Raw genomic sequence first — 25,377 nt, 5'->3', positions numbered from 1 at the left:
GGGGGAATTCCCCCCATTTTCCAAAATAAAATTCAGGCCCTCATTTACTCTGTTAAAACAGTAGTTACATTACATAATTACCCTAAAAATGTAACAGAAATATAACAAAGGCAACATTTGTAGTATTACGTTATCTGAAAAAAGGTTAATGTGATCAGAGAGCTTACATCAGTTATATAAAGATTAAAGCCTCAGAAACGGGGTCGGTATTGGCCAATCACCATGATAAGAAATCGGTATTCGGTATCGGCTGCAAAAATCAGTCAGTGAAAAGACTGCATTGTGCCCCAAATGTCTGTTTGAAACACACTAACCTTGAGATGGCTCCACAGGCGCAGACGGGGGCCCGGGCTCTGGTCCTCACGCCCACCCAAGCACTCGCCCTGCAGACCATGAAGTTCACCAGAGAGGTCAGTACTGTCACCGCTTTACTCATGCTCACCTGCAGGAGAGTTCATTCATTCATTTAGACTATTTGTGTGCTTTCAGCTGGGGAAGTTCACAGGCCTGAAAACAGCTCTTATTCTCGGTGGAGACAGGTGAGTCAAGTCTCAATACGCTCATATTCGATAAGGTTTATATCTGAATTGTCTCTGTGTTGTAAAAAGTGCTATAACAATAAAGGTGACTTGATTCATCTGAAGAAAAATTTTGTCTTGTGTTTCACTAAAATCACCTTCTGTGTGTGTCATTTCTGTTTGTCAGCATGGATGACCAGTTCGCTGCCCTTCATGAGAATCCAGACATGTAAATTCACACTTGATGCTTCACCTTCTCCTGTGTGTGTGTGTGTGTGTGTGTGTGTGTGTGTGTGTGTGTGTGTGTGTGTGTGTGTGAGAGGGTGTTAGTAAGAGAGCAGTGTGTATACTTATTTTCAGCAATGATGCAACACGCATGCAGCATGAGTAGTTTTTAATCTAAGTTAGACTGTATAATTTCAAAATTTGAAGCAAAAGCAGAATGGTCTGATCTTAGTTTTGTGAAACTATACTACATAAAGCATATCTGAACGAAATGGCAGACGAGCTGAATGAGACGTAGATTCACTCTCTGACAGCAGGTGGCATCTATGAACCGCAATTATACAATGTTTCCTGGGTTACTGCTTTAAAAAAAAAAAAAAACAAAGCTGTGCTGTGCTGGTCCTTGCATCTTTTGGTCATTTGACTTTCTACTTAAAAAGAAATAAAGATAAAGGATTGATTTTCGTTTTTCTGTTTTGTTTAAAAAATGGGAAACGAAAATTTAGCTGGATTTTTGTTTATGGGTATAAAATGAGATTATGCTTTAATATTTGTTTGAATGTGTGGGCGGCGCTGAAACGCCCCTTTCAACTCTTCTGTATTCTGCGAGCTCAGTTCATCTTCAACAGCAGAGAAGCGGCAGACAGCAGAGCTTATTAATCCTGCCGCTTCTTTGCTAGTGGTGCTTGCAAAATAAAATAATAATAATAATAAAAAATATTATATTTTCAGGCTGCTGCATGTTATTGATAAAGCAGACTTGACAACTTTATTCATAAAACGCCATTTGAATTTTACTTTAGCCTGTGATCTACAAGGACATGGAATAAAATATACTACAAATTTTTTGCCTACTTAATTTATTCTAGGCCATTCAAAAAAAATAAATAATGGGAAAAATCCAACCCACATTTATAATAAAATAAGTTAAGTTTTCCCCATAATTAGTCTACTTTAAATAAGCTATAGCCTACTTAGAATTATGAACTGAATTCACTAATTCCGTAGATTACAGTATGAATATAGTGATGGTGTGACATCATTACAGATAATGAGTTCAGACGGGAAACACTGCACCTCTCTTGGTTTCATATGAATTACATAGGCCTAAACATAAAATTATTATTATTACTTTTCTATTTAAATGGCTTATTTTAAAAGTAGACATGTCCAGCTAGACATGGTTCTGGTTCTATGCATGGTCTGATGCATAAACATGGTTAATTTCTGACGTTTCAGAAAGAAGTTCATGCTAGACTGAGATGGCAGAAAGCACAGCGTGTTGAGTTTTGAGTCTTATGACCAAAACTGACGGAGCTGAAGCTCTTTCCTCTGTTATCGGGATGCAGCAGACTACACTCTACAAGATAAAGCTTCAGTTGCTGTATGTAATAGTGAATGAAAACATGTTATGCTACATGTGAGGTTTTTCTTAAATAGGCATAGAATAAAATTAGTAGGCTAAAAATCAGCATATTTCATGTCGTTGTAGATCATATAGGCCTACAGTAAAATTCAAATGTCACAGAATAAACTAATTTCTGTTTTGTCAAAAAAAAAAAAAAAAAAAAAATATATATATATATATATATATATATATATATATATATATATATATATATATATCTTGCAAGCACCACTAGCAAAGAATCGACAGGATTAATAAGCTCTGCTGTCTGCCGCTTCTCTCCTGTTGAAAATGAACTGAGCTCTCGTTGCTGCTTGTCGGTGCAGAACAGAAGGGATGAAAGGGGCGTTTCAGCGCCGCCCACACATTCAAACAAATATTAAAAGCATAATCTCATTTTTGACCATAAACAAAAATACGAAAAATCCAGCAAAATTTTCGTTTTCCGTTTCTTAAACAAAACGAAAAACTGAAAATCAAACTGTTTCTCATTTATCTTTATTTCTTTTAAAATGGAAAATCAAATGACCAAAAGATACACGGACCTGTGCTTATGATCATTGCTTTAATATGCATATTTCAGAGGCAAAATGAAAAGAAAATATAATGTAAACTTTTCTAAAGCCAGTCAGTTCCCCTCAGAGATTCATTCATATAAGCTCCTACCCCAGTGTTTTACGATTTGTTTGGAAACTCAACTGATTTGAATCGTCACATATTTAAATCGTGGTAGTACAAAGGTGTTTTGCAGCCAGAACAAACTTTTCCAGAAAGTTGAATTTGTTATTGGTAAGTCAAGTCAAGTCACCTTTATTTATATAGCGCTTTAAACAAAATACATTGCGTCAAAGCAACTGAACAACATTCATTAGGAAAACAGTGTGTCAATAATGCAAAATGATAGATAAAGGCAGTTCATCATTGAATTCAGTGATGTCATCTCTGTTCAGTTGAATAGTGTCTGTGCATTTATTTGCAATCAAGTCAACGATATCGCTGTAGATGAAGTGACCCCAACTAAGCAAGCCAGAGGCGACAGCGGCAAGAAACCGAAACTCCATCGGTGACAGAATGGAGAAAAAAACCTTGGGAGAAACCAGGCTCAGTCGGGGGGCCAGTTCTCCTCTGACCAGACGAAACCAGTAGTTCAATTCCAGGCTGCAGCAAAGTCAGATTGTGCAGAAGAATCATCTGTTTCCTGTGGTCTTGTCCTGGTGGTCATCTGAGACAAGGTCTTTACAGGAGATCTGTATCTGGGGCTCTAGTTGTCCTGGTCTCCGCTGTCTTTCAGGGATGTAGAGGTCCTTTCTAGGTGCTGATCCATCATCTGGTCTGGATACGTACTGGATCCGGGTGACTGCAGTGACCCTCTGATCTGGACACAGACTGGATCTGGTGGCTACGGTGACCTCAGAATAAGAGAGAAACAGACAAATATTAGCGAAGATGCCATTCTTCTAATAATGTAGCAAGTACATAGGGTGTTATGGGAAGTGTTTCCGGTTCCGGTTTACCTAATTAATGCAGCCTAAAAATCCTTTAACGGATTTGGATATTAAAAGCATATTAGTATGTTATGTGTAAGCCAGGTTAAAGAGATGGGTCTTTAATCTAGATTTAAACTGCAAGAGTGTGTCTGCCTCCCGAACAATGTTAGGTAGGTTATTCCAGAGTTTGGGCGCCAAATAGGAAAAGGATCTGCCGCCCGCAGTTGATTTTGATATTCTAGGTATTATCAAATTGCCTGAGTTTTGAGAACGTACGGACGTAGAGGATTATAATGTAAAAGGAGCTCATTCAAATACTGATGTGCTTAACCATTCAGGGCTTTTTAAGTAATAAGCAATATTTTAAAATCTATATGATGTTTGATAGGGAGCCAGTGGAGTGTTGACAGGACCGGGCTAATATGGTCATACTTCCTGGTTCTAGTAAGAACTCTTGCTGCTGCATTTTGGACTAGCTGTAATTTGTTTACTAAGTGTGCAGAACAACCACCCAATAAAGCATTACAATAATCTAACCTTGAGGTCATAAATGCATGGATTAACATTTCTGCATTTGACATTGAGAGCATAGGCCGTAATTTAGATATATTTTTGAGATGGAAAAATGCAGTTTTACAAATGCTAGAAACGTGGCTTTCTAAGGAAAGATTGCGATCAAATAGCACACCTAGGTTCCTAACTGATGACGTTTCGAACTCCCAAAGCGAACTTTGTTTTGGATGGATTCTGTTTGAAATTACTTCTCATCAGTTCATTCTTCGATTTCTCTTTAAGTACATCGGGGCCGTAATGTGTTAAAAATGTTTACCACAATTAACAGAGGTTGAGCCAGGGTTGGTCAGCCCACTCACAACTGCTGCTTCTGTCTTTACGACTTGAAACGGGGACTATTCAGAAGCACAGTCCAACATTGCCTCAGTGCTAGGCACCAGTCAAACAAGCGTGGAAAAGGCACAGGTGATGAGGAGTTTCAGCAGAACAACAGTGAACTGTGGTCAGATGAGATGTTGTCAGGCCATATGTCAGTAAAATCTATTTATTTCTGTCCTGTCAGCCAGTATACTGTGCTCTTTAATTACAAGCACAAATGCAATGGCACGTGCTATATATAACTTCATGCAATGAGCATTCAATGTCATAGTTATGTCATCAGTCAAGTCATAAAGTTTCCAAAAAGGCAATTAAAGCTGCCTTAAAACTGTGCATGTAAGTATTTGTTATATATGAGTCACATTTAAGAGCATGTTTCTGAAATGCAGTGGTTTTAAAAATTGTGTTGGAGCAGCCGATTCAACTTGTCAGCTCATTAGTAGAGACTTTAAGACCTGAAGTGTTGTGAGAAAATAAGATGCATGTCAGATCCACGTCATGTTCAGCAGCTCTTAAAGCAGTCAAAATAATATAATAACCAGCTGTTTGAATGTCTGTAAAATCAAAGAAGAAAAAAAGAGGAAATCAGCCACTTTTCTAGCTTTAAGGATTTGTCTATATTTCATTTAGAATTTAGTTTCTACATCAATTTGAAGATTGAATGTGAAATTATTGCAATATATAAGGATATTTAAAAACTTGAATGTTAGATGGGATTAATTGCAATTAAAGAAAAAAAATATGAATATGACTTTTTTTAATTGATTGACAGCACTATGTATTTGATAAATATATACATTTATACAAATATAAATACAGTACAAACACATTTATGTAAACAAACTTGGTTTGGATGCGATTAATCGTTTTGACAGGCCTAAAAATAATAATAACATTAATTTATTATTATTTTTATTGACTGAAAGTATAAAAATTAAGTAATATTTCACTGTAAAACCTAAAATGAGATATTACTATTTTTTTTTTTTTTTTACTTTGCTACTGTAAATTTACAATACTAGTATCAACGGCTGTCTTAATTTCTTAATTTTCAAATGTTAAACAATGGAACTTCAAAGAAAACCTCATGAAGTTTTGATTTGATTTGAATGAGTCCTGCACCTCTGGTGTGAGCATGACATACTCTTGGTGTCTCCAGCATCATCGGTTCTCCTGACCGTCTGATGCACGTCATCAAGGAGATGAACCTGAAGCTGCAGGCTGTGGAGTACGTGGTGTTCGATGAAGCCGACAGGTGAGACCAGACACATATCTGCTGAATCCAAGATTTAGTGTGCATTTTACTCATTAATCCTAATTTCAGGAGTAAAGTTTATATGTGTTCAGTACGCTTCTGTAATGAGACATTTCTGCTTTTTGAGGCTGTTTGAAATGGGTTTGCACAGCAGCTTCAGGAAATCATCAGACGTCTTCCAGACACTCGGCAGACGCTGCTGTTCTCTGCCACACTGCCCAAAATGATTGTGGATTTCGCCAGAGCTGGTACTCGCAGTCTAGATGTTAATACATGCGATTATATCCCATTATAGCACATCACAGGCATGTTTTGAGAGCTCCTCTGATATTTTGATCCTTGTGTTTTCTGTGACAGGCCTCACAGAGCCAGTTCTCATTCGTCTGGATGTGGACATGAACCTGAGTGACCAGCTGAAGGTAGAGTTGATTTTATTCACGTCGAACTAACTGAATGGTGAAATGGGTCTACAAAAATAGGGATTGACAATGTCAAGTGAAAATTGTTTTAGAAGTGGGGCTTTGATGGAAATTTTCTGAAAACATGCACTGATAAATCTTTCACAATAACTGTAAGGATATGTTAAACCAGTAATGTAATACTTCCTCTTTTTTCCCCAGACATGTCCTGGTCTAAATTGCCTGAAATGTCTGGGTTTTTGCTTTGTTTTCGTATTGTTTTCATACTTGCTGGTGGTAATGACTGAAAAGCATTTTGACCAATAGCATGCAGTAGAGGTCCGATATTTGTCATTTTTTAATATATCGGCATCGGCCGATATTCGTGTTTATGTGGCGTTACGGACTGGTAAGTTCTACAGACTACGCCACCCGGAGGCTATATCCGGGACTACCCTTAACTTTAAAGCACACCGGTTCGTCACGACTGGGTCAGGTATCAGGCCAGAGTTAAGTTAAGACAACTTTATTTGAAATGGATTCAAATTTTATTCAGCATATCAAATGATTAGAAACAACAAAACGTCCCACTTCAAGGAGGGGGAAGGCCTGGCATCCTTTGAGCAGAGGAGATAGCACTCACGCGTGCACACACACACACACAGACACACCCCAGCACGGCACACTCCACTGTGATCACTGCAAATAGGTAAAGGGTAAAGTACACTGCTGCCGGCGGCCACCCCACTCCTGAAGGGAAAAGAAACAGAATCACAGTTCAAAAACACATAAATTAAAACAAGCATCACATACAGCAACCTGGTTCTCAACAGTCACATCCAAAACTACTGGTTCCATAAAGTGGCCCAGCTACTGGGTTACCAGCAGACAGAAAGAAGCAGAACGCCGGTACAAAGAACCACCAAACACAGGTACACAAAAAGAACAACAATAATATAATAATAATGAATCCACTGGATTGATCAAGAACCAAAAGACATACTACAAAGTCAAACAAATAACAAAAAAAAAAACGAAATCATGAAAAATTATAATAAACAAAGGAGAATAATACAAAATACACAATTACATCGAACACAATAACCCCAGACGGAAGAGAACAATGCTAGTGACAGTTAGATAGCAATTACCCTGTTGCACGCCACGTTTCCATCAGTTACTCACAGTACTGGTGGGAAATAAACGCCATACCCCGAGTCCAGACCGCAGACCAGCTGACCCTGCAAGTTCTCAGTTGATGCAGCAATACACAGTCGTCACCCGACAACGTTATATTAACGTCAATATCAATCCGCTGTTAATGCAGCCGCATGAAAGCAGATGGAAGAGCGCAGTTCCAAAGTCCAAATGTATGGAATGAGATGCGCAGCTGAGCAAAACGAAGCAAACAAATTAGACAAAGCGTGAAGCAGCCGTAGTTGGATAGAACAGGTAACAATTAGTCGGCGAAACATAAAAACTATTAAACGATGCACAGTGCAGAAAAGCCACCCAGCAAACGACAAGCCCACAACAGCAGCCCACTGCGACGTCCCTTGCACGTTGACCTGCACCTTAAATAAGGAAAACACACTTTACTTGAATCAGCCGACCATGAAAACTTTTAAAATTGATAATAAAATTGCGTCACACATACCTCTACTGCGACTCACGAAGCACAGATGTAGCTGTACAAAACGACTGTCTCCATAACAGACCACGATTAAAGGACTTCCCGAAAAGCTCCTCAGTCCACCTAAGTAAAATCGGTTCGTAAACCCAGTGCAAGACCATCAGCATTTCAAAACACTCACTGCAAACGCTCCTACCTCGTCACCATGCACACAAAAGCCCGGAAGTAAGGTGACTCGCTCGCTTACACCGGACGAACTCACATGCATAGCACAAACGGAAACGATTTTATAGGCAGATAAACAACCCTAACCAGACACGCCCTCAATTTACTAGATGACATCAGGGGAGAGCAGATCGTACTGCTACATTCTACCCCCCCCCTTCTTCGTCGTCCCGACGGTGAAATATTTAAACACGAGACCCTACTTCCAAGGCCTAAACCATGCCATAACTGCATTGGCCCCACAGGCTGGAGGATTCACATTTCCAGCTCCTATCGTCCATGGTAAACGGTGCACATTAGAATGTTGACCTGCCCCTACTCATCCCGTCCGGCGTGGAACCACCTCTAATGGATTAGGAGACTCCAAGGGGAGGGTTCTCTCTTCAGATACCAACTCCCCATGGGATGCTTCTGTGGGTGCTGGGGGATCAACCAGCACTGTTCCAGATAGATCTGGTCTCAAGGTGCTCCCTCCAGGAGCTGACGATGGGACCTCGGAAACCACATATGCCAAGTCCCCATCTTCCAATTCTTCCTCAGGTTCTGAGGGCACGGGTGAATCGACTGAACTTTCGGAGAGGTCCTCCGCTACTGCCTCCCCTTGAACTCGAGATTTCAATGCTGACCGATGGACATGCCGGACTTGAGTCAGGTCGTTAACCGGAGCCACTGTATACCCTGAACCACCAGACAGAGGGGCTTTTACCACCTGATATACAGTAGAGCTACACAGGTCATGAATCTTATGTCGACCCCGGACCCCATAATCTCGCAGATAGACCCGCTGGCCCTCCCGTAACAGCAACTCTCTTAACCGTTGATCATGTCCTGCTTTACGCCGACTTGCCGCAGCCTGCAGCCGCTCTAGGGCACCATCAACCGCCATCTGCAGTCGTGCTTGATGCTCCTCAATCCACTGGTGGACTCGACCTGACACTGGCTCTCGCACCTGACCGAGCAAAAAGTCTATGGGCAACCTTGGCTCTTGCCCAAACATCAAAAAGAAGGGCGACTCCCCAGTAGCTTGGTGAGGGGATGGTATTATAACAAAACACTACCTGTGCTAGGCAAGATGCCCAATCTCTCTTCCGATCTGTGGGCAAGGTCCGCAACAAGTTGTGTAAGGTCCTATTGAACCTCTCACACTGGCCGTTACCGGCCGGGTGGTATGGAGTGCTGCGTGACCTTCCCACCCCATACAGGCTACACAACTGTTGAATCAGGCTGGACTCAAAATTACGGCCCTGGTCGGAGTGAATGCGCCCAGGAACCCCAAATTTGAAGAACCACTCCTCCATCAGGACCCTGGCCACAGTACTAGCCTGCTGATCCCAGGTGGGAATTGCCACCATAAACTTACTAAACACATCGGTCATTACAAGCACACTTTCTTGCCCTGCCTGAGATGGCTCCAACACAGTAAAATCAATAGCCACGATATCATTCGGACGGGATGCCAATAAATGCCCCATGTAACTTTGAGGGACTGGTGCCACATCCTTAGCTTGCTGACAACGCTCGCACTCCTGTACCCACCGAGCCACGTCTGCAGACATGCCTGGCCAGTAGCAGCGCTGTCGCACAAGTTCCAAGGTACGTTCAACACCCTGGTGTCCATGCTGCTGATGTAAAAGAGTTAGTACCTCTGGCTGCAAGACAACCGGTAGGACTACCTGAAGCACTGTCTCCCCTCCATCAGGCCGGATAGACCGTCGGTATAATATGCCCTCTTGCTCTACCAACCGGTCCCATTGTCGGAGGAGCATGATCACTGGCTTAGCCAAAGTCCGTCGCTCCTGTGGACCTGGCCGCTGCCCTTGATACCAGAACCTCAAGGCTTCCCCTACCACTCGGTCCGCCTGCTGTAAAGTGCTAATATCAGGTGCCGAGCAACCAGGCCAAGCCTGCATCGCATGCGAAGTGGTGACCTCTGCTGGCCCTACCGTCACTCGCCGTAACAGCTCGGGTACGACAGCCCCTAATTGCCCATTATCACTGACCTCAGATTGCACCGTAGTTAATCGGGACAGTGCATCGGCATTTTGGTTGGTTCTACCCGCCCGATACTGAATCACAAAATCAAAGGCAGCTAACTCAGCAGCCCACCTTTGCTCAGTAGCACCTAACTTGGCTCTAGCCAGATGACTCAACGGGTTATTATCAGTGCATACGACACACTTATGTCCCAAAAGGTATTCACGAAATTTCTCAGCCATGGCCCATTTAAGAGCCAAAAATTCGAGTCTCATGGAACTATAAGTGGCCGTATTCCGTTCTGCAGGCCGAAGGCCGCGGCTAGCGTACGCGATGGGTCTAACCTTGCCTTCGTCCTCCTGTGACAACACAGCCCCGAGCCCTGCATAACTGGCGTCGACCTCCAATATAAAAGGCCGTGTGAAATCTGCATATGCTAAGACTGGCGCAGTAGTCAGCTTTCGCTTTAACATTTTCAATGAGTCCTCACATTGTGGGGACCAAGCTGCTGCCAACTCTAGACTGTGCCTACCTACCTTACCTCGTGTTAGCACTGCCACTGTTTGATGTAATGGAGCCGCCAACTTTGCAAATCCCTCAACAAACCGCCTGTAGTAGCTAGCAAACTCCACTTTACCTGGGTCTGTAGCTATGCCCGAGGCAGAGATTACGTGCCCCAAGTATGTTACCTTTTCCTGAAAGAATGCACATTTTCCTAGCTTTACCTTGAGGCCTTCGGCCCTTAGTCGACCCAGTACCATCCTTAATCTCTCTAAATGCTGTTGCACAGACGAGGAGAACACAATGATGTCGTTCAAATACAGCAAAACAGACTGGTGGCGCTGGTCAGCAAAGAGCTGCTTCATCAGGCGCAGGAACGTACTTGGCGCATTGCACAAACCGAACGGCATACGATTCCACTCGAACAACCCGAACGGCGTGCAAAAGGCAGTTTTGGGGCAATCGGGTTCAGATACAGGAACTTGATTATACCCACTAGCTAGATCTAACGTGGAAAACCAGTGGGCACCTGTCAGTGAATCCAATGTCTCCTCAATCCGAGGTAACGGGAACGCATCCTTGTGCGTTTTAGAATTGAGTTGACGGTAGTCTACACACATGCGTAAACTACCGTCCTTCTTTTTAACTAACACAACGGGGGAGGCATATGGGCTGCAACTCTCCCGGATAATTTGTGCGTCTAACAACTGACTGATATGGGTCTTGACCACTTCATACTCGGACGGTGGGATACGTCGATACCGCTGCTGGACTGGAATGTCATTGGTTAAGGGGATCTCGTGGGAAAGCTCCCCATCGCACTCCCGTGCAAAATGACCCGGTTGCTGACAACGTCGACAGATCAATTGAGCCGGACGAGGAGTACGACCATGGGAAAAGGTAGTCTGATTCCGGGCGATAGTTTGCGTAAGTAAATCTAGCTGCTGTTGCTGCCGATGCAGCATTTCTCTTAGCTCGCCTAACTCAGATGTACGCCTCCCCTGAGCACAACCTATCTCAGGACTTCCCCGGACCTCGTACTGAATTCCACTTACCAGGGAGACAGACTGACTTCTACCTCTTACACCCCCTGGTAATCCCTCTCGTTCCCAATGGATCGCTTCTCCCCGAACCCCTAGCAATGTTACAGTGGGCTGACGGCGTATTAATGGTTTTAATTCTCGACGAAGTGCATTCGACAAATTGATCCCTCACAATTAAGTCACCATTTAAAACTTTGCGTGGCGATTGGCTTTTTACCTTCTCAAACAAACTCAATAACACCAAGGAGAACTCCAATAATGTTTCTCCTTCGTGCTGCCGGCGAGAGAAAAATGCTTCTTGCAGTGCGATGTATGACTCAGCACAACCATACACCTCACGCAGCGCTGCAATAATTTTATCTGGATCGCTTTTCTCAGCACTAGAACGATATTTAATCTCATTGCGGGGCTCTCCGTCAAGATGATCATACAAGAAAAACGCCTGCTCCACAGAGGTCATATTCCGAACTCGCATACGTGCTTGGGCCTCCTCAAGCCACTCGTCGATACTGATACCAGACCTGCCATTAAAATTTGGGCAGCGTCGGTCCCTCGGAATAAATACAAATCTTTCAACTGTACCAGCACTTACATCAGCTGATCGTGGTGTAGATGGGCATGCTGCACCAACAGAAGGTGTGCCAGGATCGGGAAGCTCAACTGCCGCACGCTCCTGTCGCAACCTCTCATTATCCATCCGTAATTGGGCTATCAAATCCCGCATCTCCTGCAATTCACTATCCATGGCGTGCCACAAAAGGTACTCACCAACCACTACTCTGCCACCAGGATACTACAAAAAAACAAAGAAAAACAAAACATCTCTTCTCAAAGTCTGAATCTGATAAGCAGTCGAAAGACCCTGCCGACTACGCCAAATGTGGCGTTACGGACTGGTAAGTTCTACAGACTACGCCACCCGGAGGCTATATCCGGGACTGCCCTTAACTTTAAAGCACACCGGTTCGTCACGACTGGGTCAGGTATCAGGCCAGAGTTAAGTTAAGACAACTTTATTTGAAATGGATTCAAATTTTATTCACCATATCAAATAATTAGAAACAACGAAACGTCCCACTTCAAGGAGGGGGAAGGCCTGGCGTCCCGTAACAGCAACTCTCTTAACCGTTGATCATGTCCTGCTTTACGCCGACTTGCCGCAGCCTGCAGCCGCTCTAGGGCACCATCAACCGCCATCTGCAGTCGTGCTTGATGCTCCTCAATCCACTGGTGGACTCGACCTGACACTGGCTCTCGCACCTGACCGAGCAAAAAGTCTATGGGCAACCTTGGCTCTTGCCCAAACATCAAAAAGAAGGGCGACTCCCCAGTAGCTTGGTGAGGGGATGGTATTATAACAAAACACTACCTGTGCTAGGCAAGATGCCCAATCTCTCTTCCGATCTGTGGGCAAGGTCCGCAACAAGTTGTGTAAGGTCCTATTGAACCTCTCACACTGGCCGTTACCGGCCGGGTGGTATGGAGTGCTGCGTGACCTTCCCACCCCATACAGGCTACACAACTGTTGAATCAGGCTGGACTCAAAATTACGGCCCTGGTCGGAGTGAATGCGCCCAGGAACCCCAAATTTGAAGAACCACTCCTCCATCAGGACCCTGGCCACAGTACTAGCCTGCTGATCCCAGGTGGGAATTGCCACCATAAACTTACTAAACACATCGGTCATTACAAGCACACTTTCTTGCCCTGCCTGAGATGGCTCCAACACAGTAAAATCAATAGCCACGATATCATTCGGACGGGATGCCAATAAATGCCCCATGTAACTTTGAGGGACTGGTGCCACATCCTTAGCTTGCTGACAACGCTCGCACTCCTGTACCCACCGAGCCACGTCTGCAGACATGCCTGGCCAGTAGCAGCGCTGTCGCACAAGTTCCAAGGTACGTTCAACACCCTGGTGTCCATGCTGCTGATGTAAAAGTTAGTACCTCTGGCTGCAAGACAACCGGTAGGACTACCTGAAGCACTGTCTCCCCTCCATCAGGCCGGATAGACCGTCGGTATAATATGCCCTCTTGCTCTACCAACCGGTCCCATTGTCGGAGGAGCATGATCACTGGCTTAGCCAAAGTCCGTCGCTCCTGTGGACCTGGCCGCTGCCCTTGATACCAGAACCTCAAGGCTTCCCCTACCACTCGGTCCGCCTGCTGTAAAGTGCTAATATCAGGTGCCGAGCAACCAGGCCAAGCCTGCATCGCATGCGAAGTGGTGACCTCTGCTGGCCCTACCGTCACTCGCCGTAACAGCTCGGGTACGACAGCCCCTAATTGCCCATTATCACTGACCTCAGATTGCACCGTAGTTAATCGGGACAGTGCATCGGCATTTTGGTTGGTTCTACCCGCCCGATACTGAATCACAAAATCAAAGGCAGCTAACTCAGCAGCCCACCTTTGCTCAGTAGCACCTAACTTGGCTCTAGCCAGATGACTCAACGGGTTATTATCAGTGCATACGACACACTTATGTCCCAAAAGGTATTCACGAAATTTCTCAGCCATGGCCCATTTAAGAGCCAAAAATTCGAGTCTCATGGAACTATAAGTGGCCGTATTCCGTTCTGCAGGCCGAAGGCCGCGGCTAGCGTACGCGATGGGTCTAACCTTGCCTTCGTCCTCCTGTGACAACACAGCCCCGAGCCCTGCATAACTGGCGTCGACCTCCAATATAAAAGGCCGTGTGAAATCTGCATATGCTAAGACTGGCGCAGTAGTCAGCTTTCGCTTTAACATTTTCAATGAGTCCTCACATTGTGGGGACCAAGCTGCTGCCAACTCTAGACTGTGCCTACCTACCTTACCTCGTGTTAGCACTGCCACTGTTTGATGTAATGGAGCCGCCAACTTTGCAAATCCCTCAACAAACCGCCTGTAGTAGCTAGCAAACTCCACTTTACCTGGGTCTGTAGCTATGCCCGAGGCAGAGATTACGTGCCCCAAGTATGTTACCTTTTCCTGAAAGAATGCACATTTTCCTAGCTTTACCTTGAGGCCTTCGGCCCTTAGTCGACCCAGTACCATCCTTAATCTCTCTAAATGCTGTTGCACAGACGAGGAGAACACAATGATGTCGTTCAAATACAGCAAAACAGACTGGTGGCGCTGGTCAGCAAAGAGCTGCTTCATCAGGCGCAGGAACGTACTTGGCGCATTGCACAAACCGAACGGCATACGATTCCACTCGAACAACCCGAACGGCGTGCAAAAGGCAGTTTTGGGGCGATCGGGTTCAGATACAGGAACTTGATTATACCCACTAGCTAGATCTAACGTGGAAAACCAGTGGGCACCTGTCAGTGAATCCAATGTCTCCTCAATCCGAGGTAACGGGAACGCATCCTTGTGCGTTTTAGAATTGAGTTGACGGTAGTCTACACACATGCGTAAACTACCGTCCTTCTTTTTAACTAACACAACGGGGGAGGCATATGGGCTGCAACTCTCCCGGATAATTTGTGCGTCTAACAACTGACTGATATGGGTCTTGACCACTTCATACTCGGACGGTGGGATACGTCGATACCGCTGCTGGACTGGAATGTCATTGGTTAAGGGGATCTCGTGGGAAAGCTCCCCATCGCACTCCCGTGCAAAATGACCCGGTTGCTGACAACGTCGACAGATCAATTGAGCCGGACGAGGAGTACGACCATGGGAAAAGGTAGTCTGATTCCGGGCGATAGTTTGCGTAAGTAAATCTAGCTGCTGTTGCTGCCGATGCAGCATTTCTCTTAGCTCGCCTAACTCAGATGTACGCCTCCCCTGAGCACAACCTATCTCAGGACTTCCCCGGACCTCGTACTGAATTCCACTTACCAGGGAGACAGACTGACTTCTACCTCTTACACCCCCTGGTAATCCCTCTCGTTCCCAATGGATCGCTTCTCCCCGAACCCCTAGCAATGTTACAGTGGGCTGACGGCGTATTAATGGTTTTAATTCTCGACGAAGTGCATTCGACAAATTGATCCCTCACAATTAAGTCACCATTTAAAACTTTGCGTGGCGATTGGCTTTTTACCTTCTCAAACAAACTCAATAACACCAAGGAGAACTCCAATAATGTTTCTCCTTCGTGCTGCCGGCGAGAGAAAAATGCTTCTTGCAGTGCGATGTATGACTCAGCACAACCATACACCTCACGCAGCGCTGCAATAATTTTATCTGGATCGCTTTTCTCAGCACTAGAACGATATTTAATCTCATTGCGGGGCTCTCCGTCAAGATGATCATACAAGAAAAACGCCTGCTCCACAGAGGTCATATTCCGAACTCGCATACGTGCTTGGGCCTCCTCAAGCCACTCGTCGATACTGATACCAGACCTGCCATTAAAATTTGGGCAGCGTCGGTCCCTCGGAATAAATACAAATCTTTCAACTGTACCAGCACTTACATCAGCTGATCGTGGTGTAGATGGGCATGCTGCACCAACAGAAGGTGTGCCAGGATCGGGAAGCTCAACTGCCGCACGCTCCTGTCGCAACCTCTCATTATCCATCCGTAATTGGGCTATCAAATCCCGCATCTCCTGCAATTCACTATCCATGGCGTGCCACAAAAGGTACTCACCAACCACTACTCTGCCACCAGGATACTACAAAAAAACAAAGAAAAACAAAACATCTCTTCTCAAAGTCTGAATCTGATAAGCAGTCGAAAGACCCTGCCGACTACGCCAAATGTGGCGTTACGGACTGGTAAGTTCTACAGACTACGCCACCCGGAGGCTATATCCGGGACTGCCCTTAACTTTAAAGCACACCGGTTCGTCACGACTGGGTCAGGTATCAGGCCAGAGTTAAGTTAAGACAACTTTATTTGAAATGGATTCAAATTTTATTCACCATATCAAATAATTAGAAACAACGAAACGTCCCACTTCAAGGAGGGGGAAGGCCTGGCGTCCTTTGAGCAAAGGAAATAGCACTCACGCGTGCACACACACACACACACACACACACACCCCAGCACGGCACACTCCACTGTGATCACTGCAAATAGGTAAAGGGGCCACCACCACAAGAGGCTACACTGCTGCCGGCGGCCACCCCACTCCTGAAGGGAAAAGAAACAGAATCACAGTTCAAAAACACATAAATTAAAACAAGCATCACATACAGCAACCTGGTTCTCAACAGTCACATCCAAAACTACTGGTTCCATAAAGTGGCCCAGCTACTGGGTTACCAGCAGACAGAAAGAAGCAGAACGCCGGTACAAAGAACCACCAAACACAGGTACACAAAAAGAACAACAATAATATAATAATAATAAATCCACTGGATTGATCAAGAACCAAAAGACATACTACAAAGTCAAACAAATAACAAAAAAAAAAAAAAAAAAACGAAATCATGAAAAATTATAATAAACAAAGGAGAATAATACAAAATACACAATTACATCGAACACAATAACCCCAGACGGAAGAGAACAATGCTAGTGACAGTTAGATAGCAATTACCCTGTTGCACGCCACGTTTCCATCAGTTACTCACAGTACTGGTGGGAAATAAACGGCATACCCCGAGTCCAGACCACAGACCAGCTGACCCTGCAAGTTCTCAGTTGATGCAGCAATACACAGTCGTCACCCGACAGCATTATATTAATGTCAATATCAATCCGCTGTTAATGCAGCCGCATGAAAGCAGATGGAAGAGCGCAGTTCCAAAGACCAAATGTATGAAATGAGACGCGCAGCTGAGCAAAACGAAGCAAACAAATTAGACACAGCGTGAAGCAGCCGTAGTTGGATAGAACAGGTAACAATTAGTCGGCGAAACATAAAAACTATTAAACGATGCACAGTGCAGAAAAGCCACCCAGCAAACGACAAGCCCACTACAGCAGCCCACTGCGACGTCCCTTGCACGTTGACCTGCACCTTAAATAAGGAAAACACACTTTACTTGAATCAGCCGACCATGAAAACTTTTAAAATTGATAATAAAATTGCGTCACACATACCTCTACTGCGACTCACGAAGCACAGATGTAGCTGTACAAAACGACTGTCTCCATAACAGACCACGATTAAAGGACTTCCCGAAAAGCTCCTCAGTCCACCTAAGTAAAATCGGTTCGTAAACCCAGTGCAAGACCATCAGCATTTCAAAACACTCACTGCAAACGCTCCTACCTCGTCACCATGCACACAAAAGCCCGGAAGTACGGTGACTCGCTCGCTTACACCGGACGAACGCACACGCATAGCACAAACAGAAACAATTTTATAGGCAGATAAACAACCCTAACCAGACACGCCCTCAATTTACTAGATGACATCAGGGGAGGGCAGATGGTACTGCTACATTTAGTAGCACCGATTTAAAGTCAGGCACGTCGGTGGGCAGCCCCGTGTTATTGGTGCGGGGAAAAGTGCTGCTGCCGCTGCATGTGAAGCACCCCAAGCCAAAACTTTTGGAAGATTCAACAACATTCCTGGGAGATAAAGGTAGTCAGGGAATTTCACTCTGTAAAATGGGTTGGAGAAGTTGTCAGCTCTAACAAACACTGCAGCGTGATGTTACCAAAGTAAACTGTCTCTGACGTTACTCCGCCCCGCTCACAGACAGCACCGCGCTCGGAGAGACAGCTGTCCTGGAGCTGCCCAGAACCGTGAATCACATTTGTTCGGAGGCATGGTTTGATGCAGACAATAACCAGTTTTCCATCCAACTCATTTGTATTTAGAGGTGTCAATATTCGATAATTTCCATGATCGTCGTGTAAATTAACGATCAATTAATAACCTTAATGCTGCAAAATGCGTCTGCAGCGGTATTATTATTATTATGTGCAAAAGCCACTTGGAAAAAAAGCTTTCTGACCCAAATTAAAGGGGTTTTAGTCTGAATAAAATGCTAGTAGCAGGACTATAAAATGAATAGATGTGATTATGATCATTTGATAAAATGAAGAGAGCGCGCCATACGTTGGAGATCATTTTACTTTGTTGACTGTTTCTCGTCAAGGAGACCGCTGAATGCGTCTCTTTAAATGGTTTCGTGGTGCTCGTTGTTGTATTTTAAAACGCAACTGCAATGTTTTCAAATGACACTATAGTAGTGGTGCAACGGTTCATCATTGATCCGTGATCCGTTCTGATCAATATCTTCGGTTCGGCACACACGTGACCCGCGGATTGATTTATGAAAAAAAAAGTTGTGCATGTTCAGTCCACACTCAGTGGTCATGGCGAGCAGAGGAACGGAGGAGCTTGAACGCCCCGCGCATTTTGGCTTCCCTGTCAGATATAATGATGAAGGAAAGAGGTTAGAGTGAAAAGATTGTGCCAGATCTTTATGAACAGGAAAAGAAAAAAGTTGTGGATGAACTATCCAGGCATCCTCTGTTGCGCTCACGACAGACGGGTGGACGTCCAGGGGGACGGAGAGCTCTGTGACGATAACTGCTCACCATCACAGCAGACTGGGAGATGAGAAGTCCGGCTATTATGTTAAAAAGAAGATATTATGCCATGTGCACTTTAAGTTGATTTCATATATTTTAATGTAATAATTTAATGTTAATAAAAAAAGACAAAACATATACTTATTTGTCTTCGCCCTTTTTTTTTGCTGATCTGAAAAATGATCCGAACCATACGAGGACGAGCGAGCGCGGGTTTGACGAGATGTATTTGGAGCTTATTGCTCACGTCTCGTTCTGCACATATCTAAATGTTCCCATATTCGCAATGTATCTGAATGTTAAACTATAATATTTTTTATTTATTTAATGTAAACTAGACGGAAAAGATCATCCTCTTCCCATTAGCAAAAACGTGCAATAACAGCAGAGTGGACCGGTATACTACGGTCTATTTAAACTGACCAGTGTAACCTTTTAAATGTTTGGTTGACTGTACTTTATTTTAATAATGAACAGACTGCGATGTAAGTTTGAAATTAGAATCCACTTTAGATGTTCTGTGTCATTTATACCAAACACAAATGTTGCTGGTTGCTAGTGTGTTTGCAGCACTACTGTTATCTATTTTTTATCTATTTATTTTTTTATATTTTTCAGTTTAATTGATTTTTATTTCTAAAATTGTATTTATTTACATGTATATATATTAGTGCTGTCAACGTTAACCAACGCATGCGATTAATTTTTGTCTGGTTTAACGTGTCAAAATATTTAACGCAATTAACGCAGCATCCGTATTTTCTGCCATCTGTTGGCTAGCTTTATGATCACGCTCTTATTCATTTAAATGCTTTTAAACATTTCAAGCGCGGCAAGACAAAAGAGAATGCGCTGTCTGTGAATGCCCTTATGTGACACATACACACGTACACACGTAGACCACACACACACACACACACACAATGCATAGACAGGGCGCCAGAATCCAGTTCTCTTAAGCGCTTGAACTAACAATAAACATCCCAAAGTGCCAGTTTTGTCGATTATCCTCATAAGAGCAATCTTAAATGATTTATATACAACCCGAATTCCGGAAAAGTTGGGACGTTTTTTAAATTTTAATAAAATGAAAACTAAAGGAATTTCAAATCACATGAGCCAATATTTTATTCACAATAGAACATAGATATCGTAGCAAATGTTTAAACTGAGAAATTTTACACTTTTATCCACTCAATTAGCTCATTTAAAATTGAATGCCTGCTACAGGTCTCAAAAAAGTTGGCACGGGGGCAACGAATGGCTAAAAAAGCAAGCAGTTTTGAAAAGATTCAGCTGGGAGAACATCTAGTGATTAATTAAGTTAATTGATATCAGGTCTGTAACATGATTAGCTATAAAAGCTTTGTCTTAGAGAAGCAGAGGCTCTCCAATCTGTGAAAGACTGCGTAAAAAAATTGTGGAAAACTTTAATAAAAATGTTCCTCAACGTCAAATTGCAAAGGCTTTGCAAATCTCATCATCTATAGTGCATAACATCATCAAAAGATTCAGAGAAACTGGACAAATCTCTGTGCGTAAGGGACAAGGCCGGAGACCTTTATTGGATGCCCGTGGTCTTCGGGCTCTCAGACGACACTGCATCACTCATCGGCATGATTGTGTCAATGACATTACTAAATGGGCCCAGGAATACTTTCAGAAACCACTGTCGGTAAACACAATCCGCCGTGCCATCAGCAGATGCCAACTAAAGCTCTATCATGCAAAAAGGAAGCCATATGTGAACATGGTCCAGAAGCGCCGTCGTGTCCTGTGGGCCAAGGCTCATTTAAAATGGACTATTTCAAAGTGGAATAGTGTTTTATGGTAAAACGAGTCCAAATTTGACATTCTTGTTGGAAATCACGGACGCCGTGTCCTCCGGGCTAAAGAGGAGGGAGACCTTCCAGCATGTTATCAGCGTTCAGTTCAAAAGCCAGCATCTCTGATGGTATGGGGGTGCATAAGTGCATACGGTATGGGCAGCTTGCATGTTTTGGAAGGCTCTGTGAATGCTGAAAGGTATATAAAGGTTTTAAAGCAACATATGCTTCCCTCCAAACAACGTCTATTTCAGGGAAGGCCTTGTTTATTTCAGCAGGACAATGCAAAACCACATACTGCAGCTATAACAACAGCATGGCTTCGTTGTAGAAGAGTCCGGGTGCTAACCTGGCCTGCCTGCAGTCCAGATCTTTCACCTATAGAGAACATTTGGCGCATCATTAAACGAAAAATAGCCTACGTCAAAGACGACCACAAACTCTTCAGGAGCTGGAAATCTATATAAGGCAAGAATGGGACCAAATTCCAACAGCAAAACTCCAGCAACTCATAGCCTCAATGCCCAGACGTCTTCAAACTGTTTTGAAAAGAAAAGGAGATGCTACACCATGGTAAACATGCCCCGTCCCAACTATTTTGAGACCTGTAGCAGAAATCAAAATTGAAATGAGCTCATTTTGTGCATAAAATTGTAAACTTTCTCAGTTTAAACATTTGCTATGTTATCTATGTTCTATTGTGAATAAAATATTGGCTCATGTGATTTGAAAGTCTTTTAGTTTTCATTTTATTCAAATTTAAAAAACGTCCCAACTTTTCTGGAATTCGGGTTGTAAAGTCTAAAATGAACAAAAAGAGTTGTGAGAGAATGAGGCGAGATCCATAGACAGTATATAAACGGTGAGATCCGCGTGTCTGTCTGCTCTTAAAGGGACAGCAGCCAATAAAGCTTCCTGTCAGTAAAGTTAAAGAACAAAGGGAACAGAGAAAATGACTCGCTGCTCTTGGCTAAATAACTTTTGTAGCTTTAATAAGGATTAACTATTTAATTTATAGTTTATGCAGTGCAGACTGCATATAACTTTGATAACTTTATTAAATTTCTGTATATTTCCTAACTGTTAAGACAGGAAGGGCAGGAGTAAACATGACATTTATTATGGGTTTATGTTAGCATTGTTTTAAGTTTACTTAAATTAAAAACTGTTATATTTTTGAAGCCTAATAATAAATGTAAAAAAAAAAAAAAGAAATCAGTAGCTGTATTAATATCAGTAATACTGGCCTTCATTCATAAAAAGATGAATGAAACTTAAACAAGTATTTAAATTTAACTGTGAAATTATTACATTCAAAAATATATTAAAAACGTACAAAAACATTTCTTTTTTTATTGTGATTAATTGCGATTAATCACAGAAAAAATGTGTGATTAATCTAGTTAAAGTTTTTAATCGATTGACAGCACTAATATATAATATATATATATATATATATATATATATATATATATATATATATATTACCTGTTTTATATATTTAATACTTGGTCAGCTTATTGATTTGTTTGCTTAACTTTGGATACATTTTTTATTTTAATACCGTGCAGTGCACAAAATTAAGATTCGAGAGATGGTTCAAGTCAGTGCTCAATAAATGATGATAAGGATGTTGTGAATCCACTTATTATTAGTGTGACATTTTAGCATGCAAATGAAGAGGAAAACTTCAAGATATCGGCCCTAAAAATCGAGTATGGGTCACCATACTTGGCTGAATGTCACGTCACTTTTTTTCACTTTCAAATGTAATTTATTGGTGTGATTTAAAGCTAAATTGTCAGCATCTCAAGTGTCACAAGAACCTTCAGAATTCATGTTAATATGCTGATTTGCTGCTCAAGAAACAATGCTGATTGTAATCAATGTTGAAAACAATGGTGGAAACCATGTAACATTTTGTTTTTCAGGATTCTTTGATGAATGGAAAGTTCAGAAGAACAGCATTTTGTTGAAATGGAAAACTTTTGTAACATTATAAATGTCCCTCCTGTCAATTTTTATTAATTTGATGCATCCTTGAGGAATAAAAGTGTATATATATGTGTATATATATATATATATATATATATATATATATATATATATATATATATATATATATATATATATATATATATATATATATATATATAGTATTATTATTATTATTTTTAATCATTTTAATAGTATTAATTAATTAATAACATCCATGATATTTTTTTCCCCCTTTCTTCATCAGCTATCATTTTTCCACTTCTGCATCTGCTGAGAAATGTGGTGAAGCCGCAAGAACAGACAGTGGTGTTTGTAGCCACCAAACATCTTGTGGAGTATCTCAAGGAGGCGCAAAATGTTCTGGAAAATTTGCTTTACTGTGTCTTCACGTGCTGATTGCAAACTGGACTGGATGCTTTAGTAGCTCCTCAGTGATTCATCAGTCGCTCCTGGTTTTGATCTGTTTCTCCTTGTGTCTGCAGCTCTTAATGGTCGAGGGTGTTGAGTGCGTCTACATCTATAGTGCTCTGGACCAGACGGCACGCAAGATCAACACAGGCCACTTTGTTCGATGCAAGGCTATGGTGCTGCTGGTCACAGATGTGGCGGCCCGTGCCATTGACATTAGAGGTGGGTAGTAACAAGTTACATTTACTTCGTTACATTTACATGAGTAATTTTTTGGGGTAACTAATACTTTTTGGAGTTTATTTAAAGATGGGTACTTTTACTTGAGTAAATTTTTTTGGGGAAAAATCTGTACTTTTACTTCGTTACTGTTGGCGACGCTCCTCTCGTTACTTTATCTTAATGCAATAAATGTTATAAATGCTTCAGTTTATTCCAAACGCGCCGTCTACTTTTCTCTGGACAATGAGCGATGCCCATTCACAAATGATTCATTCTTTTGAGTCAACTCTGTTCAAAGGCTTGATCAAACCTATTGGCAAATGAGTGAATTGGTTCATGAATCAGTTTGAATGATTCAATCAGTTCCCTGCCGCACACGCTGAGCGTCTGAAGTGGTTCACTCGGAGTTGTAACGTTTAAGAACAGAAAGAGCATTAAAAACGTGGCTATGCAACTGCACTGAATTGAAAGCAAATCTGCAAAGGCTATTATTTGCTTGCGATGGAGATCCTTATTAGATGAACACCGCGTGTGCTGTCTACTGTTCAACAGGTAATAACTTGGGCTACATTCGATTACAGTACACGATACCACTGTGACATTAGTTTGTTGTACATGTGACTTATAACAGAAGGGAGTCAAGTTGAATGCAGCTTCTAAAAGAGAAAAAATAGCCGATTAAGATTTAATTAATTTTAATACAATCACACTGGCGTGAGTACGTTCAGTGAGTCATATCATCAGCTGCTAAATTCAGATCTGTGATCGCTTGCTGGCGCTGAGCCAGAGATAGATGCGTTTTTACAGCACTGCGCATTATAACCAATCACACAAGATTCTGTTGAGCTTTTGAATGCAATGGCCAATCAGAGGCGTTCAGATGAGTCATCGCTAAAATGCCGGTGTTTCCTTCACTCGCTCACTGACTGGAGACAACAAAGTGCAGATGTGTGTACGAATCTTTAATTAAGATATTGATTTCACAGTGTTAATAGTTTCAGTGATTTTAATGGGAGTTTCTGAGAGTGATTGAACTCTAGACTGTCAGTGAAAATGATCTTTGATAATGTAAATGTTATTTGCTCTCTTTCTGAACAATGAAAGATTAATAGCAATTTTTATATCACATTAACTTTCAATTTTAAATTCATATTTAATATAAAGTCAGTCTTATTAAAAATATGTTATGGCATGACACCTATATCTGTTACTTAAGTAAACAGACAGGGTTTTATAATAAATTACATAATTAGGCTACTTTGACCATCACATATTATCATTATTAAAAAACTATTAAATGTGAGAATCGAGATATTTCATTATATAGTTAATGCGTCTGGGAATGTTTCTAATAAAAATGAAAAAATAAATAAATAATGCTTAATAATAATTTGCCAATATGCTGTTGTGGCTGCTGTGTGTCACATGACGACCCCCATATGCCTAGACACAATTAATTATGATATTTCCACAATATTTACGCTTGCAGAAATATACTTCTGCGTGCAGACAGAAGAAGATCCGTCAATGTGCATTTGGTTCGTTATGTTCGGTAACTTAGCGGTCATGTGAGGAGTTTTCACTCTTCTCTGTGTCAGAGGTTATTTATACATATATAATACACACTTTAAAATATAATTTATTTTGTGATGCAAATCCGAATTTTCATCAGCTGTTAATCCAGTTTTCAGAGTTATGATCCTTCAAAATATAATTCTAATATATTGATTTATTACCAGTGCTGGAAACAGTTTTGCTGCTTAATATTTTTTTGGAACCTGTGAGATTTTGTTTAGGATTATTTGATGAATAGAAAGATAAAAAGAACATCATTGATAGTAAATCAACATATTGGAATGATTTCTGAAGGATTATGTGACATTGAAGACTGGAGTAAAGGCTGATGAAATATGTATATTTATA

At 42.1% G+C, this 25,377-nt stretch overlaps 1 protein-coding gene and 1 long non-coding RNA gene across 4 annotated transcripts in view; one reads left to right on the top strand and one right to left on the bottom strand.

Annotated features, from left to right (window-relative positions):
- The first annotated feature begins 320 nt into the window (after window positions 1-320).
- The window catches only part of ddx54 (DEAD (Asp-Glu-Ala-Asp) box polypeptide 54), a 62,924-nt gene continuing 37,867 nt past the window's right edge, over window positions 321-25,377 (top strand). The window contains exons 1-4 of the mRNA XM_059544172.1: window positions 321-410; window positions 490-539; window positions 706-747; window positions 5,689-5,784. Of these exons, the coding sequence (XP_059400155.1) occupies window positions 321-410; window positions 490-539; window positions 706-747; window positions 5,689-5,784 (278 nt within the window). The remainder of the gene's footprint in view (window positions 411-489; window positions 540-705; window positions 748-5,688; window positions 5,785-25,377) is intronic.
- Window positions 15,565-17,852, bottom strand: LOC132129321 (uncharacterized). Of its 3 annotated transcripts, none has more exons than XR_009428481.1 (3): window positions 17,555-17,852; window positions 16,464-17,471; window positions 15,565-16,178 (listed from the first exon to the last, which is right to left on the bottom strand). It is a non-coding gene; the product is annotated as an uncharacterized LOC132129321 (long non-coding RNA). The 3 variants fall into 3 exon arrangements; XR_009428482.1 differs by having other exon boundaries at window positions 16,530-17,471; XR_009428483.1 differs by having other exon boundaries at window positions 16,464-16,639.

This window comes from Carassius carassius, chromosome 4, assembly GCF_963082965.1.
Source record: "Carassius carassius chromosome 4, fCarCar2.1, whole genome shotgun sequence".
Lineage (NCBI taxonomy): Eukaryota > Metazoa > Chordata > Actinopteri > Cypriniformes > Cyprinidae > Carassius > Carassius carassius.
This window is presented reverse-complemented; position numbering and strand designations above follow the sequence as displayed.